The 15731-nt window shown below is 38.1% G+C and overlaps 1 protein-coding gene across 7 annotated transcripts in view; it reads left to right on the forward strand.

Annotated features, from left to right (window-relative positions):
* Positions 1-15731, forward strand: part of ATXN7 (ataxin 7) — a 93593-nt gene that overhangs the window by 69210 nt on the left and 8652 nt on the right. For all 7 annotated transcript variants that reach the window (XM_080382781.1, XM_080382782.1, XM_080382780.1 and 4 more), the window contains 7 exons: positions 8068-8317; positions 9000-9262; positions 10053-10135; positions 11899-12164; positions 12587-12785; positions 13650-13771; positions 14040-14991. In XM_080382781.1, the coding sequence (XP_080238907.1) occupies positions 8068-8317; positions 9000-9262; positions 10053-10135; positions 11899-12164; positions 12587-12785; positions 13650-13771; positions 14040-14991 (2135 nt within the window). The remainder of the gene's footprint in view (positions 1-8067; positions 8318-8999; positions 9263-10052; positions 10136-11898; positions 12165-12586; positions 12786-13649; positions 13772-14039; positions 14992-15731) is intronic.

Consider the following 15731-nt stretch of genomic DNA (forward strand, 5'->3'; position numbering starts at 1 on the left):
TGTTTTGCAGCAGTTATCATAATGGAGGTGGCCATTCCTGCCCAGTTAAGTGTTGTGCTGCTAAAGAATTACACTGCCGTCCTTGCTACGCTGTAGTTGTAGCATTTTAAAAAGCATCATTTAAATACCCTAAATTGTAGTTACAGGATTGTCTCCTCTTTGAAATAGGATTTTAACGTGTTGAAGTTGACGTGCAGAATATTAGTAGTGAAAATGAACTCTTTCCACTCCTCCCTCTGTTTTCTTCAGTGGTGGCAACAAAACTGATCCTGCGTACACAGAATTTCACAGTCCTTTATCAAACATATTTTGCGCAGGGATCGCTAGTGTGAGTGGATTTTGGTTCTTGAAAGTAAATCTTGAGGAAAATTATAAACACATGCATTTAGAAATCAGAAGTTGAGTAATTGGGTTTACAGTTTTCAAAGTAGCCAGTGCTTCTCTATAACTATTCTATTAACTATTAACAAAATAATTATAATAGCTAAAGTTTGTGTTCTGTTTCTGTTCAAAGGGATGTGGTTTACTAACCGTCATAGTACCTCTTGGGAGTTGAGTAAATAATTTGCAAATATTCAAATTTAAATGTTGGGAAGGTTCTGAGGGTTGCAGTGGCACACTGAATGTGGTGCAACGAGGCTGGGGAAGGTGAAATCGAGAATATTCTCAGAGAATGTTTTCCAATTCCCAACTTTGCTTGCATTTCCTATGTTAAGTGCTCTGGTAAACCTGCTTTTAAAAACAAACCAAAGTGAAAGTTTAGCTAAAATCTGTCAGTCTGGGACTTCTGGACTGGTAGGTTATGTGAAACCTTTAGTTGAAGTCGCTATTCCAAACATATCATTCAAAATGATCTGTGACTTCTGGTTGCACTGAGGTTTGGATTTCATGAGGAAGATTAGTTGTGTGCTGCACCATCATAAACATCCAGATACGTTTTATTTACATGTCTTAAATCAGTGTGAATTACTGTGGGGGGATTTTGGAACTGGAATGATACAATGAAACCCAAATGTTTGTATATATGAGAGCTTTGGGTTCTGAATTGAGCATTTGTAACCAAAGTGTATCTAAAAAAAAAAATAAATTATTTGTAATTATGAGGTTTTGTAATAAGTCAGTGTACCCTAGCTAAAAGCAGAGGCAGATTTTACATGCTTTTTAGGGAGACTTGTAGCATGTGTTTTGGAGGTGATTGACTAAGAGAATGGTGTGGGAATTCATAGCTGGAACAGTGGGATCCTTGCCCTGATGAGGAAGAACTGGACAATGGAGCGGGAAGTACACACACCAATGCTGCCATTGAACAGAGATGCAGAAAACAGATAACATGTAAAGCTTACTGGTGATACAGCCCTCATTTGAGAAGTGAAAACATCCTAGGAACTAGGAACTGACATATAACTATGGAGCGTACCCAGTCAGCAATTAGAAAGGTCTTGATGTATTTGTTTTATTTGTCTGTTGGCTTCAACAAAGGATTTTCTGAGAGGAAGATAATTTCCCGAGTTCTTTGTCGGAGAGTGTAAATGTTTCATGGCACTTACCAAGCTGAAGCCTCCACAGATTGCTTTAATATGAAACAGCATTTCAAAGGGAATTTTTACAATTGTTGGTCTCTGTAGTTATATTTTGCTCTGTAATGTATGACTTCAACTTAAATTCTATTGTTTGCCTCTAACAGGGTGATTTTTATCTTCTTGGGTATTAACCATCTCTATGTAAATAAAGACTGTCTTTCAGCAATGCTGTAGCATATATGTGGTGAAGGTGTAATGTGAAAAGGTAAAACCCAGCATGTTTAAAAGCTTTGCTAGGCAAAGCAAACCTGTTAACATACCAAGGTGTGGAGGTGAACTCGGCGTTTTAAAAATAGGCTTCAAGAAAATTGGCTAGATATACAATTTTAATGGATTTTTGAGAAGAGACACATTTTAAGTAAAGTTGTATCATTGTAGCTTAACTGCCTCTTCACATGGTGGTATCTACACAGGCAACAGAAACTTTCTGTACTGCAATTGTGCTGAATTAGTATTGAAGTGAGGAAGTGCAGGACGTAAGGTTACATCAGTATTGCTAACTTGGCCCTAGTCTGCATAAAAGATATTACAGAAACCTATTTCTTAGATAAATACTTTATACCTGTTACTGTTTATTTCTAATAATGAAGAACTCTGGTCAAGATACGAAAGACCATTGTGTTGATGTAAATACATACAGCAATGTACTGCTTACGTATCTACCACCCTGAGTTACATTCAATATGCTGCAATAGAAATGATACACTTCCTTTTTTTGTTTTCTTCTGCTAAAGTGTTATTTTTCTGTGAATGGAATGCCATAAGCATCTATGACTATCAGTCAGATTCTCTTCATGGTTTTGCTAACACTAAGTGATAAACAATAATATCAGCTGCCAGTTGCAAAGCAATGTTTTTTTATGAAATAGCAAGAAGAATACTCTCTAGAGACATGACAGATTGTACTGGTGCCAATCAAGCCTTGGCAGTCTGTCATACTGATGGCTTGGACTCCATAAATATTCTTTTCTGTAACTTTCTTGCTGGAGTGAAAAATACGACTTTGCTTAGATGCTGTCTGTTGAGCTAAGTGTGTAAGTTTAAACACCACACAATTGAAGATGGAGTGACCTCATCCTGATTTACAGTGCAAACAGAACTGATGGGATGATTAAAGGGACATCAGTTGAAGATTAAGGCAGAATCCTTGGTATCTAGGGCCCCTGATTAGAGCAGGATAATGAAGCAGCAATAAGTGAGTGAGCAGCAGATCAAGATCCCGAACAGGCGATTGCTCCCAAGCAGCTGCAGGCTGCCAGGGTGGCATCAAAGGGAGAGTAATTTGCCTGCTATGCCGGTGTTTGGTTTAGCTCCCAGGTTTCCCCTGCGAAATCCTCATGGATGTAATCTTTTTTTCTTTTTTTTTTCTTCCCCCCCACCCCCCCTTTGTTATGGTGAGGTCAGAGTGATGGTGGATCAGAGCCCAACACAGGCCTTTGGGTTAGAGCCACAAAAGGGATTTTACTTCCTTGCTGGGTAAAATCTGGAGCTATGGTGAGGTGCCCTTCCACAGCAGTGTCCCAGTCTGTGCTCTCCTGTCACGTCATGGATCTGACCATTCTGGAGAAATGAGCTCTCCACAATTACTCTAGAAATATAATAGTCACAGTGACAGAAAATAAATTTTATCCTCAAGTAAAGGATGTTTAGTTTAATATGGCTGTACTAGATAATTTCTTAAATGACAAGTGAAACAGTAGCTCAGTATGATGGGGAAAAAAAGGTAGGTTTGCGTTAATGTGCGCTTTTATCATGCTTATACTTTAGGTGAGACAGATACATGAAATAATAATTTAAAGTGATCTTTATACTTCATTCCAATATACACATTTAATTTTATAGTCTGAATGATACTCCTATATCTAGGCTAATCCATGCTGAAACTGGTTTTCAGAATGCTAACTGAAGTTGCAACATTTCACTGGACTAAACTTGTGTGTGTTCGGATGGGTGTGCTTCATTTTTAACGAGGGCTCTGCTAGCGCTGACACAGGTCAGTTTGACTTTTTGCCCAGTACTTACATAAGAAGTCAGCATTTAAAAAAAAAGTTTATGAAATTTGATCTGTACATCTTGTATTTGCTGGCCAAAGCTATTAATTGATGCCCAGAGAGAAAGAACAGTGCAAAACACTTCCTAGATTTTTGGAACTAAGTGTAGACCTGGGAGGAACATTGTGAAAAATTTAAAGTGTTTTTACTCTTTATTTTTTGTTGTTAAGCATACAGCAAAGAAAGTGACATTTTATGAAAAAGAGTATTTTTCTCTGTAAAGGGATATAATCTTTTATATTAATATAGGAATAAGGATATAAATCACAGTGAGTCCAAGTGTTTACTCATTGATGAAAGAACAAGAATTAATAGCCAAACATAGTGAGAAGCTTTCTTTTTTTTTCCTTTTCCCTTTCTTCCTTTTTTTCCCCTGCCTGGTCACTACTTTGCATTTTCTCAGAAATCATTGCATGTTTAGTAGCAAATACACAATGGAAAATAGGAATTTAAACCCCCCAAAACTGGCAGCCAGACTAAGGGCCAAGTGAAGCTGCTTAATTTTGGGGGGGGGTTGTTTGTTTATTTTGTTTTAAAGCCCTTGAAGAGATTTAAATTACCAGTATCTAATTTATCAGGAAGTCCCATCTGCTTTGGCAGTATGCATATATAATTCTTGCTCACCCATAAGTCTAGCAGCACACAAACTATCACTGTATTTTTCCAAATTGATAGTTAACAGATAACTCGGTCACTGAGCAGCAACAGCCTTTGTTGGGATGCCACCTCTTTTCACAGCTTTCTAACTCTCAGTACAGCCCTCTCCTTAGGGTCACAAAGATGTTCTATAAATATAAAAATATAAAATATAAAAAAAGATATATAAGGAAGACTTTATTTGTTAAGGTTTAGTGTTGAACGCAGCTTTCATTTTAGGTCAGCTTCTACCCAGTGCTGTGGGATCAAGGAAGACTTTCTGGTCCTTTGTCCAAGGCCAAAACTTACATCTTTCTTACATTTTTAAAAAACAAACAACACAAAAGAAATATCTTCCCCCTATATTTTAGAGCTTGGAACCATTTTACACAAGTGTAGTATTTGAAATATCACTTTGATGTGTTGTAAAAGCAATCATGGCATAAAAAAAAATTGTTTTTCTCTTCAGAGTTATGTGAAGGTAAGGATGTAAGTACTAACTTTTAAAATCTGAAGACTGAACACCTGGAGGTAATTATTTTTAAATATTTTCAGGCTGAGTCAGAGTTAATGGCAAATGGGAACTGTATTAGATTGGCAGGTGATTAGTAGAATTTATCCTTATAATATGCTTAGCATAATAAGCATGGTGGTCTTGACTATTCAGTGACAGTTTGTGTAGTAATTTTTCTATTAAAAGACTATGTCAGTCTGTCAATAAATGTATTAATTAGCTCAAGTATGCCATGCTTAACACGTGTCTGGTTTCAAAAATAATATTGGCTTTCTCCAATGAGATGCATTGGTAGTTTCAGCTGGTTTACAAAACAGATCATAAGCAGATTGCACTTGAAAACATGAATTTTATAAAAAAAACTGAAACATTAAATATAAGCAGATCCTAGTAGCAGCCCTACCTCTACTTGTACGTAGGTCAACATGAAACAAGTCCAGGCAGGTTACAAAAAATTAGCTGAAAAGCCTTCTCATTTGGTTGGTAAACTACACAAGTCATGGTTACGTACAGGAGTAAGTAAACATTTCACAGATATACAGTGTTAAAATATCTCTTTCAGAAATTGTCCCAAAATTCTAGAAAAAGCTTTTTTGTTGTGTGTGTTTGTGTTCTGACGCATATGTCTGTAGAATGGAAATACCTTTCTGACAGATCGAGTGTAATCTTGGTGTGTGATCAGCAGTTAGCCTTAGTTCTCTTGGGTGGGTGGGTTGGTTGGTTGTGGTTTTTTATTATCAGCAGTTTAAAACACTTTCTTTTTATATTAATTCAACTTGTTTGAGACTGGTGCTGTGAAATATTCATGCAGCGGTAGTCAGTAACATCTCAATTTACTGCCAGAACAGTAACAGTTAAAGCAGCCAGAAAATCAGTGTTCATATAATTTGGATTAATAGCGCAGATTAATATTTTGTCTTGTTTATTCCTAATGAGGAGGTACTTGGTCTTATTCTAGTCCCTTTCTCTTCTCGCCTGCCAAGTTTTCCCCAAGGATGTAACACCACTCTCTCTTCCTTAAAAAAAAATAAAATCATAACAAACTCCCAAAGATTGCATTAGTCATCGACTGGATTATTAGATATTATTTATAACTGTGATAAGAACTTGGATTTTGAATTTTCTAAATATACAGAAGGTGGAAGAGTATTGAGCAATTTTTCTCATTATCTCACAGAGTAATCTCACAGGGCGTAGCATCGCTGAACTAATGGCCCTCAAATAGTAACTTATCAGACCTGCTCGGGGATTCTTGCCATTGCTATAAAAAGACATTTGGCAATAAGCAGTGTGTCATATTAGAAACGCAGCCATTTACTAGAACAGAAATACGCTAACATACTTCGCTTCTAAAGTCTTCAATGGCATCTGGTTCTGGAAAACTAGGGTGATTTTGAACATCACAGACAACTAGTCGTTCTAAATGCTATCATTTTAAAGCTGCTGTTTCTTGAGATGAGTGATGAATTACTGCATTTGTTATGTATTTCTGTTTGGCATTTCAGTTGACCTCTCAGAGCTTTTTGGTAAATACTGATTAAGAAGCGATGACTCTTTTGCGGAAGATTAGGTATTTTGCACCCATTTTGCAGTTAGAGAGAAACATGCATCACTTGGTTCAGCCTCAGAGATCATTTCTTGACTGGAGTTGCCCAGTCTAAGCTCTGTGCTTTTTCTTTTCTTATTTCCCACCCACCCCTAACCCGAGCTAATGAACATATTTACAATGCTGCTTCCCCCCCTCTGTAAGAAATTAGCTTGCCGGGTATAAGACTCCTGTGTCATCTTCTTGCACTGCTGGAGTGGCTTGACCTTTTTTCCCACCTAGTGATTGCTGTTGCACTGTGTTACGATCCTGCTGGCAGGGGCTGTGCACTGGGTGATGTGCCCGATGACAGTGGTGCAGGATTGGGGCTGTTTTGTTTGATGGCTTCCAGCTACAAAGGGAGTCCTGGCTGGTCATCACCGAAGGGGTATATGATTGCTGTATTTAGGACTGGGAGGGGGTGGGGTGGGGGTGGAAATAGACCATATAAGCAGAACACGGATGTATTAACTCATATTTTCCAGAGCGTTACGGACTTCCATACAGGTTGCACTGGACTTGACTTTCACTCCTGGCTGTAGTTGTAACTTCATGAGTAGCCAGCTCCTTCCACAGCTGAAGTAAATTTAAGTTACAGTCTCTAAGCTGATCCTGGGATTGATCGCTGGTGGATTTGGGCACCTTTTACAATACTTGGTTGAAAAAGAGGTGGTGTCACTTTTGAGGGGAAAGGTGCCTTCCAACTCCCCTGGCAGACGTGCTCACTCTTAGTTCTCTCTTAGATCTGAGGTCTGCATATGCTTGATTGCCGGACGTGTCTCTTAAGCAGGTGTTGATTGCACAGATTATCAAGGAATCACAGGTGTCCGAGTATCAGTTGAGTAAATGGTCAGTTAACATGTCCATGTGTGGGCAGAGCTGGGTACTCCCTGAATCTCTCAGGTGTTTTGTGACTGAGAATTAATTGTTCCAAAGAACTACCTTTACAAGATCAGCTATTTTAAATGAGTTAATGCTAGCAATATATTAAAGTTAACTAAATAATTTATTTTCAAACACATTCACTGATGGAGCGTGACCACTCTTTAATTCAAATGTTTAGATTTTTATTTTTTTTAGAAGAATATCTGCTGCTCCTGTAATTGGTTCCTAAGTAGAAATCCTATAGAATTTATAAGAGGGAAACAAAACAAAACAAAAAACACCCACAACACACCAAAACCCAATGTAGGTCACTACCTGAGCTGCTGTTCTCAGGGGTGTTCCACAATGAAGGTCTAGTAGACCATACCGAAGATGGTCATGAAGTGGAAGTTAAAATACTGGCTGCAATATAACTTTGACCATTAGGAGATATACTTACAGATAATTGTTAACAGTGTTTCAGCTTGCTTGGCCCGAGGCTAGAGATCTCCCTGCTTTGTGTCTCAGGTCTAGGTCTGATTCTCGCTTCCTTGTCCTCTTAAGATGGAGAGAGTGTGAGGGATGTTATTGAAAGCAAAGCTTTAGTGGTTGAGGAATGTAGCTCCCAAAGTTGAGAGACCTTTGTAACTGCCTGGGGACCAGCAGTGAGTGGAGCCTCATGGATTACAGCGAGGCTTGAATCCTCTGTGCAATGTGTGTGGTAGGGGACCTCCCAAGCCAATAAAAGAAAAATGATAATGGAGTAAATGACAACATGTATTTAAGAATTGATTCTCTGTGGGAGCTTAAAACCCTCTTTTTTCCCCTCCTTTTCAGAAAGAAGACACAGCTCCTCCAGCAAGCCGCCTTTGACTCCTCCCTCCTCTTCAGTATTTTCCCTCATTTCATCTTTCCCTTCAAAAAACAAAGGTAGCAGTGCAAGTGGGAGCAATCGTTCATCCAGTGGAGGTACTAGTGCATCATCATCAAATTCCAAGTTGTTGAAATCACCCAAAGACAAGCTGCAGATCAGCGGAAACAACAGGTTAATGCATTCGGTACATAGCAAAGTTCCCCATGATAAAATGTGAGTATGCATTTTGGCAAAAAATTAAGTGTTATTACTTCCATAGACACTGCTATATCAGTAACGTTTCCTTTTGTTTCAGAGGGGGTTTGGTTTAGGAGATGATCACTTTAAACTCCTCCAGGTCTTTTACACAGCCTAGTCTTAAGATCATAGATAATACTCATGACCATGTTGAACAAGAGCTCATGCAAAGCCGCATCTTAAATCACTATAAATAAAGGTCATTTTACTCAGGGCTCTTAATTCTTTGATCTAATCTGCATACTTTGATCATAAGGGAGTTTTAGCTCTGATTCAGGTGATTTGACCTGCACGTGTGAGATTGTAGAACTGATAATATAATTTACTGTCACACGCCTCTCACTGCACATAACAAGCCCCTTCCAGTTGCTTCAGTGATATGCTTTATCTGTGAATCCAAATAACAGTTTCTGAAGTCCCTGATGACCCTCTGAAATAATTACAAGGAAATGGAGAAAAAAGGACATAAGAGTTTATGGACATAACAAAAAATCCAAAAATAAGAAAGAATAAAAAACTGGGAATAAAGGGGGAAGGTCTACATTTGCCTTGTGAATAGATCAAAGTATTGTTGAGTAATAACATATTTTAAGTACTTTTTGTAATTTATGACTACAGTTTTCATTCCCCCCCCCCCTTTGTTTTTCATAAATAATAGTATGACTCCATCTATCAAAGTGGAAAAGATTCATCCAAAGATAGATGGTGCCCAACTGAAAGCTGCTGTTGGTCCAACTTGTTCTACTACTGTGAGTTCCTCAATAAAGACTGGCCTTAATTGTCCCTCAATACCAAAGCCACCCTTGCCTTCCCCTGGACAGATACTGAATGGTAAAGGTCTTCTCTCTGTGCCTCCATTTTTGGAAAAGAAACCTGAAGAAAATACAAATAATAGGAAATTTTTACATAAAAGATTGTCAGGTAATTGTTTTTAATTATTTGCTGTATTTCTTTTAGCAGTGTATCTATAGAAATACATATATAGCCTATATAGAAGTAAGTTTCAGAAGTAAATGAAACACTTTTATAACACAGAAACTTGTAATTAGGTATGTTTTATACATTAGAATTTGAATCTATAACTTGACATACTCTTAGAGGATGCAAACAACTTGAAAAGTGGCTATTGCTTTCAGAAACCATACAGACCTCAAGGGCCTGACAGTTCTGACAGTTTTAGAATTACACTCCTCTGTCTTTAAAGATTTTTCTTTTCCTTCTTACTATATGGAAGGTCCAAATATACCCAGAAAACAGAACAACTAGCACCTCATAAATTAAAAAATGTAACCCCCGTCTACTCTTTTAAACACAATAACTTTCAGCATTAGTAGGATGGTAGAAAAGTTTTTAACACAAAAACCAACACAGAACCCCACCATTTGTTTGTCACAGTTCGTATTGATGGCGACCTCGAATCTTAACTTGCACGATCCACCCCTCCTTTTGAGGTCCCTTACAGCTGTAAATATCTCTGTTCTGTTTGTAGACTTGAGATCTGTATTTCAGCACAGCATGAACTTGCTGAGAGTGTAGAAAATTTTATCTGTACAATTTTATTCATAAGATTTTATTGTGCTTTTTTATTTGAACACTTGCCTGTGTTACATTTGAAAACTGTTTCCAATATGGTTAATTTTTATAAATTAAATAAATGTTAGTATTTCAAAATGCCTTTTTGTAACTTTGCAATACTGTGTGCCTTTGACAGAGAGAGAATTTGATCCTGATATATACTGTGGTGTCATTGATGTGGAAACCAGGAAACCTTGTACTAGGTCTTTGACATGCAAGGTAGGCAATCTTAATCCAAATAAGATTATGAAAAGTTTTAATTCAATTTCCTGAGGAGTATGACAGAAAACTACAAATTTTTGCTGTTTGTAATTGCCACTGTAAATAGTACCTCTCAAAACACATTGCCCAGAACAAAAAAGAAATTGTTTTTGATGTTCAGTTAATTATTTATTAAAAAATGTATTTCTCAAAGAAAGCTGGAGGTTTGTAATTCTGTATAAACCCTTTAAACACGGATGTTGACATGGGACAGATTATCCTACTTCATGTGTAGGTAGTAGGAGACCAGCATGATGTTCTTTTGAGGGATAACCTTTGGGTCATAGATCATGAATTTCAAAATTCCTCCTAAACATTTGAAGTATTATTTGTTTCTGTAGGATTTAAATAATGAAGATCCTCCCCTGTCACAACCCCTCCTTTACCCCCAGCAGAGTCTGCAGCAGATACTTGAGATATTTCTGTAAACACTAAGGCTGCTTGATGTAGCACTACAGTAGCAGCACAGCCAGCTCAGAAATTAGTCTTTTGAAAAAGCCATGGAGTATGCCTAGAGGTCAAAACTCTAAATTAAACAAGCAATAAAAACTTTTGGTCAGATGAAATGTGTCCTCTGGCTCAAAAATCTCAGAGAACAGGGGGATATCACTTAGTCCCAAGGAACCAAAAATCCAGATCCCCTGCAACTGTGTAACATTCAGCTACTCTCCTGCAAAGCAGCTGAACTGTCAGTAGGGGAAGCATCTGGTAAATAAACCATCTACAGAACAAAGGTAAATGAAGCTGGCAGTAGTGACCCAGAGGAACTGCACATGTTGCCCTTTTGGAATTACAGGGGGGAGGCTGTAATTTTGCTAATAGAGGAGGGAAAGGCTTCAAGATTTTACAAGAGAACTAGGCAAATCAGTAGTGTTAAAGAGAAAGATCCTAAATGTGTTTCTCAGCATTTCCTTATATTTTACCTACTCATAAAGTATTTTTCAGTATTGCTATTTGTGTCTGAAATATGTGATAATAATTTTCACCTACTAAAATTAACACAATCAAACCTATTATGCCATATGAAAAAAAAAGGTATGTGACTTAAACAGTTTAGAAAAATAATTTCCATCTACTTCACTTTGCATAGAATGTGTACCATATATACACATATATACCTTGCTACGTGTAGTATTCAGGACACTCAAAGGACTCTTTAGTTTTGTCTGACTCTGGATTCTGCTGTATATTTTTGTGCATTCCTTAGTATCTATTTGATTACATTAGTTTTCAAGGAATAATTAGTATATAAAGGGAAGCAAGGTCTTTTAATAACTATTTTTCATGTCTGCCATTAGAAGTCTGATTGTCAACATTATTGTGTTAAATATTTTAGTAAGTGAAAGTAAATACTTAGAGTTTTTGGTTGTGCAGTAGTTGGCAATTAAAATATCAATGTAAAAACACATTTTCAGTTCTAGTCTTAACCCTATAAGAATGTTGGCTGTTGGGTTTTTTGTTTTTTTTTTTTTTTTTTTCAAAAGAAATTTGAAAGAAGCCTTTTACTTGATTGCTAGTTTTTGTTACTTTGCATCAGGCAGGGGTATAATCATCCACCAAGCAATTTTAAAGTTTGTTTTCTATGTCCTTCTGTCGTTTGTTTACTAATCTGTGAGTGTGATGATTTTCTCTTGTTTTAGGGCTCTAGATACGTGTTTTGAATGTTTCCACTTCCACAAATCTAATAGCCTGGCCTTAATGATTTATTCATGGTTTTGCAGACACATTCCTTAACCCAGCGGAGGGCTGTACAGGGTCGAAGAAAACGATTTGATGTGTTATTAGCCGAGCACAAAAGCAAAACCAGGGAAAAGGAACTTCTTCGACATTCGGATCATCATCAGCAGATGCCCCCTCTCAGGGAACCACATCCCTCACCTACTAAAACTTCCCAGGAGCTGCACCAAAATTCTCATGGAGTTACTCTTACAGAATCAAAGCCTTTATTACCTAATAAACCCAAACCTCACCCCCCCAGTCTTCCAAGGTAAGGAAAATGTGCTGATCCAGTGGTGTGAAATTAATATTGGTGGCTTCATCCGGTAAATTTTGGAAGAGCGATACGGATCTGTTGAATGGGGCAGTATTTTTGCTCTAGGCTTGGTGACTGTCTCTCTGCAAGGAGCAATTATGTGCTGAGCTGTAACTCCTAGCAAGGAGGGTTTGGTGTTTGAAATAGTAAAAGCTGACTTGCGTCAAGGAAAGCAATTCAGCAACGATTGGGCAATGCTGCTTTTCCGGCGGTACCCTACCTCCCGTCCTTCCTCTCGGTAGATGCGTTATGAGACTATGGAAAATAACAGAAATCTGTTATTGTAGATTTCCTTCTGTCAGCACTAATAAGCACTTAAGCTTGGAATGTTTAACTAGACTAGGTGAAATAACACCTTTACTTCTTGCCTTGCCCAGGCCTCCAGGCTGTCCAGCCCAGCACAGTGGAAATGCCCCTAGTGAGTCTCCTTCTGTCCATGAGTCCCCGCACCCTCCCTTGCCTGCAGCTGAGCCAGCATCTCGGTTATCCAGTGATGAGGGAGAATGTGATGAAAAAGAAGAGCCTGTTGAAAAACTGGATTGTCATTATTCAGGTCATCATCCTCAACCAGCCGCTGTACGTCTTAAGTAAAAGTTAACCTTGGTCTCTTGCTAGCTCTGAACTTGTACCCAAATTACTTGGGGGTTTTAAGGGTGGTTTTCTATTGGGTGTGTGACTTTTTTTCTAGATTTGAAGAAAATCATTTTGTTGCCTAGTAGGCAGTGAAGGTTTAACTGTAACTGCAAATTAAATGTGCTAAATAAATAGCTTTGGAGCTCACTTTCCCAATCCAAAAGAAATCAAAGTACTGAAGATTAAATTGGTAACTGCTCTAAAATGCTGTGGTTTCAGAGTAAGGACATGTGAACAGTGCATTTTTGCTGAGATTTTGTTATTGGACTTCCCCACACACATATGCACGTCTTTTACTCAAGGTGCCAATCATCACAGTAAAGATAGCAGTAATGTGGTTTTTAATACTTAACTCTTGGTGTAAGCTAGTTAGTCTAACTGAACGCACAAGCTCTATTGCCTAGCCTGTATATCAAATTATGTCTTTTTTTAAAAACAGACTATGAGCAGAGAGCTGATAGCTTCTCAAATGCAGATGTTATATATATGTAATATGTTTTTATACACACATACAAACACACACTACTGTCCTTCCCTGTTTAATCAGAGGGTTTCAAATTTGGCTGCTGCTTTTGGTCGTAAGTATGGGAATATCAAACGGGAAGAAGTGATCCCAATATACCAAGGCCAAAAATTTTAAATACTTGTTAATATAGGCTAGAATTTTTATATATGGTATTTTTTTATCCTTGATTTAAACATCTAAAAGCCTGTTGATTTAGCAATATTTATTTATAAACAAGTGCATTCTTACTCAGAGAGTTGTTACTGAAAGTAGAAAACACCAATAAAAATCTGTCTTTTCAGTTTTGCACATTTGGTAGTCAGCAAATTGGAAGAGGTTATTACGTGTTTGACAAGCGGTGGAACCACATTCGATGTGCACTTGACTTCATGTTGGAGAAGCATCTGAATTCACAGATGTGGAAGTGAGTAGAAGTGAAAGTTCTTATTCTTCTTGGTATTCGTAGGAATACATGAAGCCCGTGATTCTAGTGAACGAACAGTGATCTTGTGTTCAGATTAATCAGATCAAAGTCTGTGCTTTAAACTTTTTGCAACAATTAACTGTTGATTTAATAAAATATTGTAGTGGCATTAATCAACCTTGAGATATGGTTGCTTTAATGTAGCATTATTAGACCGATTATTGTTCTGAAGAGTGGTAGCTATGTAGGTTTTTCTGTTCACCTGCAGGAAAATTCCTCCAGCATCTAGTAACACAGCATCAGTTCGTGCACCACATAGGACAAACTCGATGCCTGCTTCACAGTACGGTGTCAGTGCAGCAGGTTTCCTCTTACCCACCACGGTTATGTCATCGCCAGCATTGGTATCTCCTTCCTGTGTGTCTCTGAATAATAAATCGGTACCATCACATGGAACGACACTAAATGCCAATCCTGCTACTCTGGGTGCAGTGGATCCTGTCTGCAGTATGCAATCAAGACAAGTGTCTTCATCCCCTTCAACACCTACAGTGCTTTCCTCTGTACCTTCACCTATGCCCAGCAAACCTCAGAAAATGAAATCCAGCAAATCTTTTAAACCTAAGGAATCTTCTGCTGGCAGTGGCACCTGTAACAGTACCGGCAGCGTCAGTAGCAGCGGCGGCTCAGGAAAGAAGCGTAAAAACAGTTCCGCACTGCTAGCACCTTCTCATTCCACAGAGTCCTTTAGAAAAAACTGTGTGGTTAACTCTGGAAACTCTGGGACCTCCTATCATCCGTCGGTGACAGCTTCGTCCCACAGTGTTGGCCTCAACTGTATGACTAGCAAAGCTAACTCTGTTAGCCTCAAACATGACCAATCAGGGAGGGGTCCTCCGACTGGAAGCCCTGCAGAATCGATAAAGAGAATGAGTGTGATGATGAACAGCAGCGACTCCACGCTCTCCTTAGGGCCTTTTGTTCATCAGTCCAGCGAGCTGACTGTAAATTCACACAGCAGTTTTTCACATTCGCATACTTCCCTCGACAAATTAATAGGAAAGAAAAGAAAGTGCTCACCTGGTTCAAGCAGCATAAACAGCAGCAGCAGCAAATCAAACAAGGTTGCCAAATTGACGTCGGTGAACAATGTTCATGCAAAACACACTGGTGCAATCCCAGGGACGCAAGGACTGATGAACAACTCTCTTTTTCATCAGGTATGAGATTTCGTCTCAGACTAAGCCAATATGAACATGGCTCTTCACATGCTTATATTACATCTGTTCTCTTAATTAGTAGCTAGCCAGTTCCAGATCCTATTCAAGGAAAAGGTATTTGTCCACTACTCATTTTGAGTATTTTTGGAGTACATTTACACAAGATTTGTACAAACTCTCATAAAATGTGGCTCATTGTTTTTAAAGTATCCTTAAATATGACATTCCAAGTCCCTTAGATGTTGCCCATGAATTGCTCTCAGATTAAATTCAAGTCCTCACATTTTAAAAAAAAAAGTAATTTTTAAAGTAAGTCTTGCCACCCAGCCATGGAACTGAGCTGCGTGTCTGAGCCTGGCTTCTTGTTTCTGTATCGGTAATAAACATTCTACAAAGCGGAGCATAGTGACGCTGATAACAGAACTGTGATACTAAGATAAAATAAGCCTATTATCCCAAGGTGTCATTGACTAACAACTTCGTAATAACGAGAATAAATGTTATAAATAAGACAGGAACCTTTTTAGTCGGTAAAGCAAATATTTACTATAAAGGAAGCAGATCTCATGAATATGTAAGATGCCATTTTAAAAATTTGTTTGTTTTGGTTTTTTTTAAACAAATTCTCCCCATATACTACTTTTCTGGTGCAGAGAGTTCTTGATAAGTTAGGATGAGAGGTAATTTAGAAACTAGTAGCTCAGACTTCTTAATACTACTATTCAAATGGACTTGGAGGG

This window comes from Falco punctatus (assembly GCF_963210335.1).
Source record: "Falco punctatus genome assembly, chromosome: 4".
NCBI classification, from domain to species: Eukaryota; Metazoa; Chordata; class Aves; order Falconiformes; family Falconidae; genus Falco; species Falco punctatus.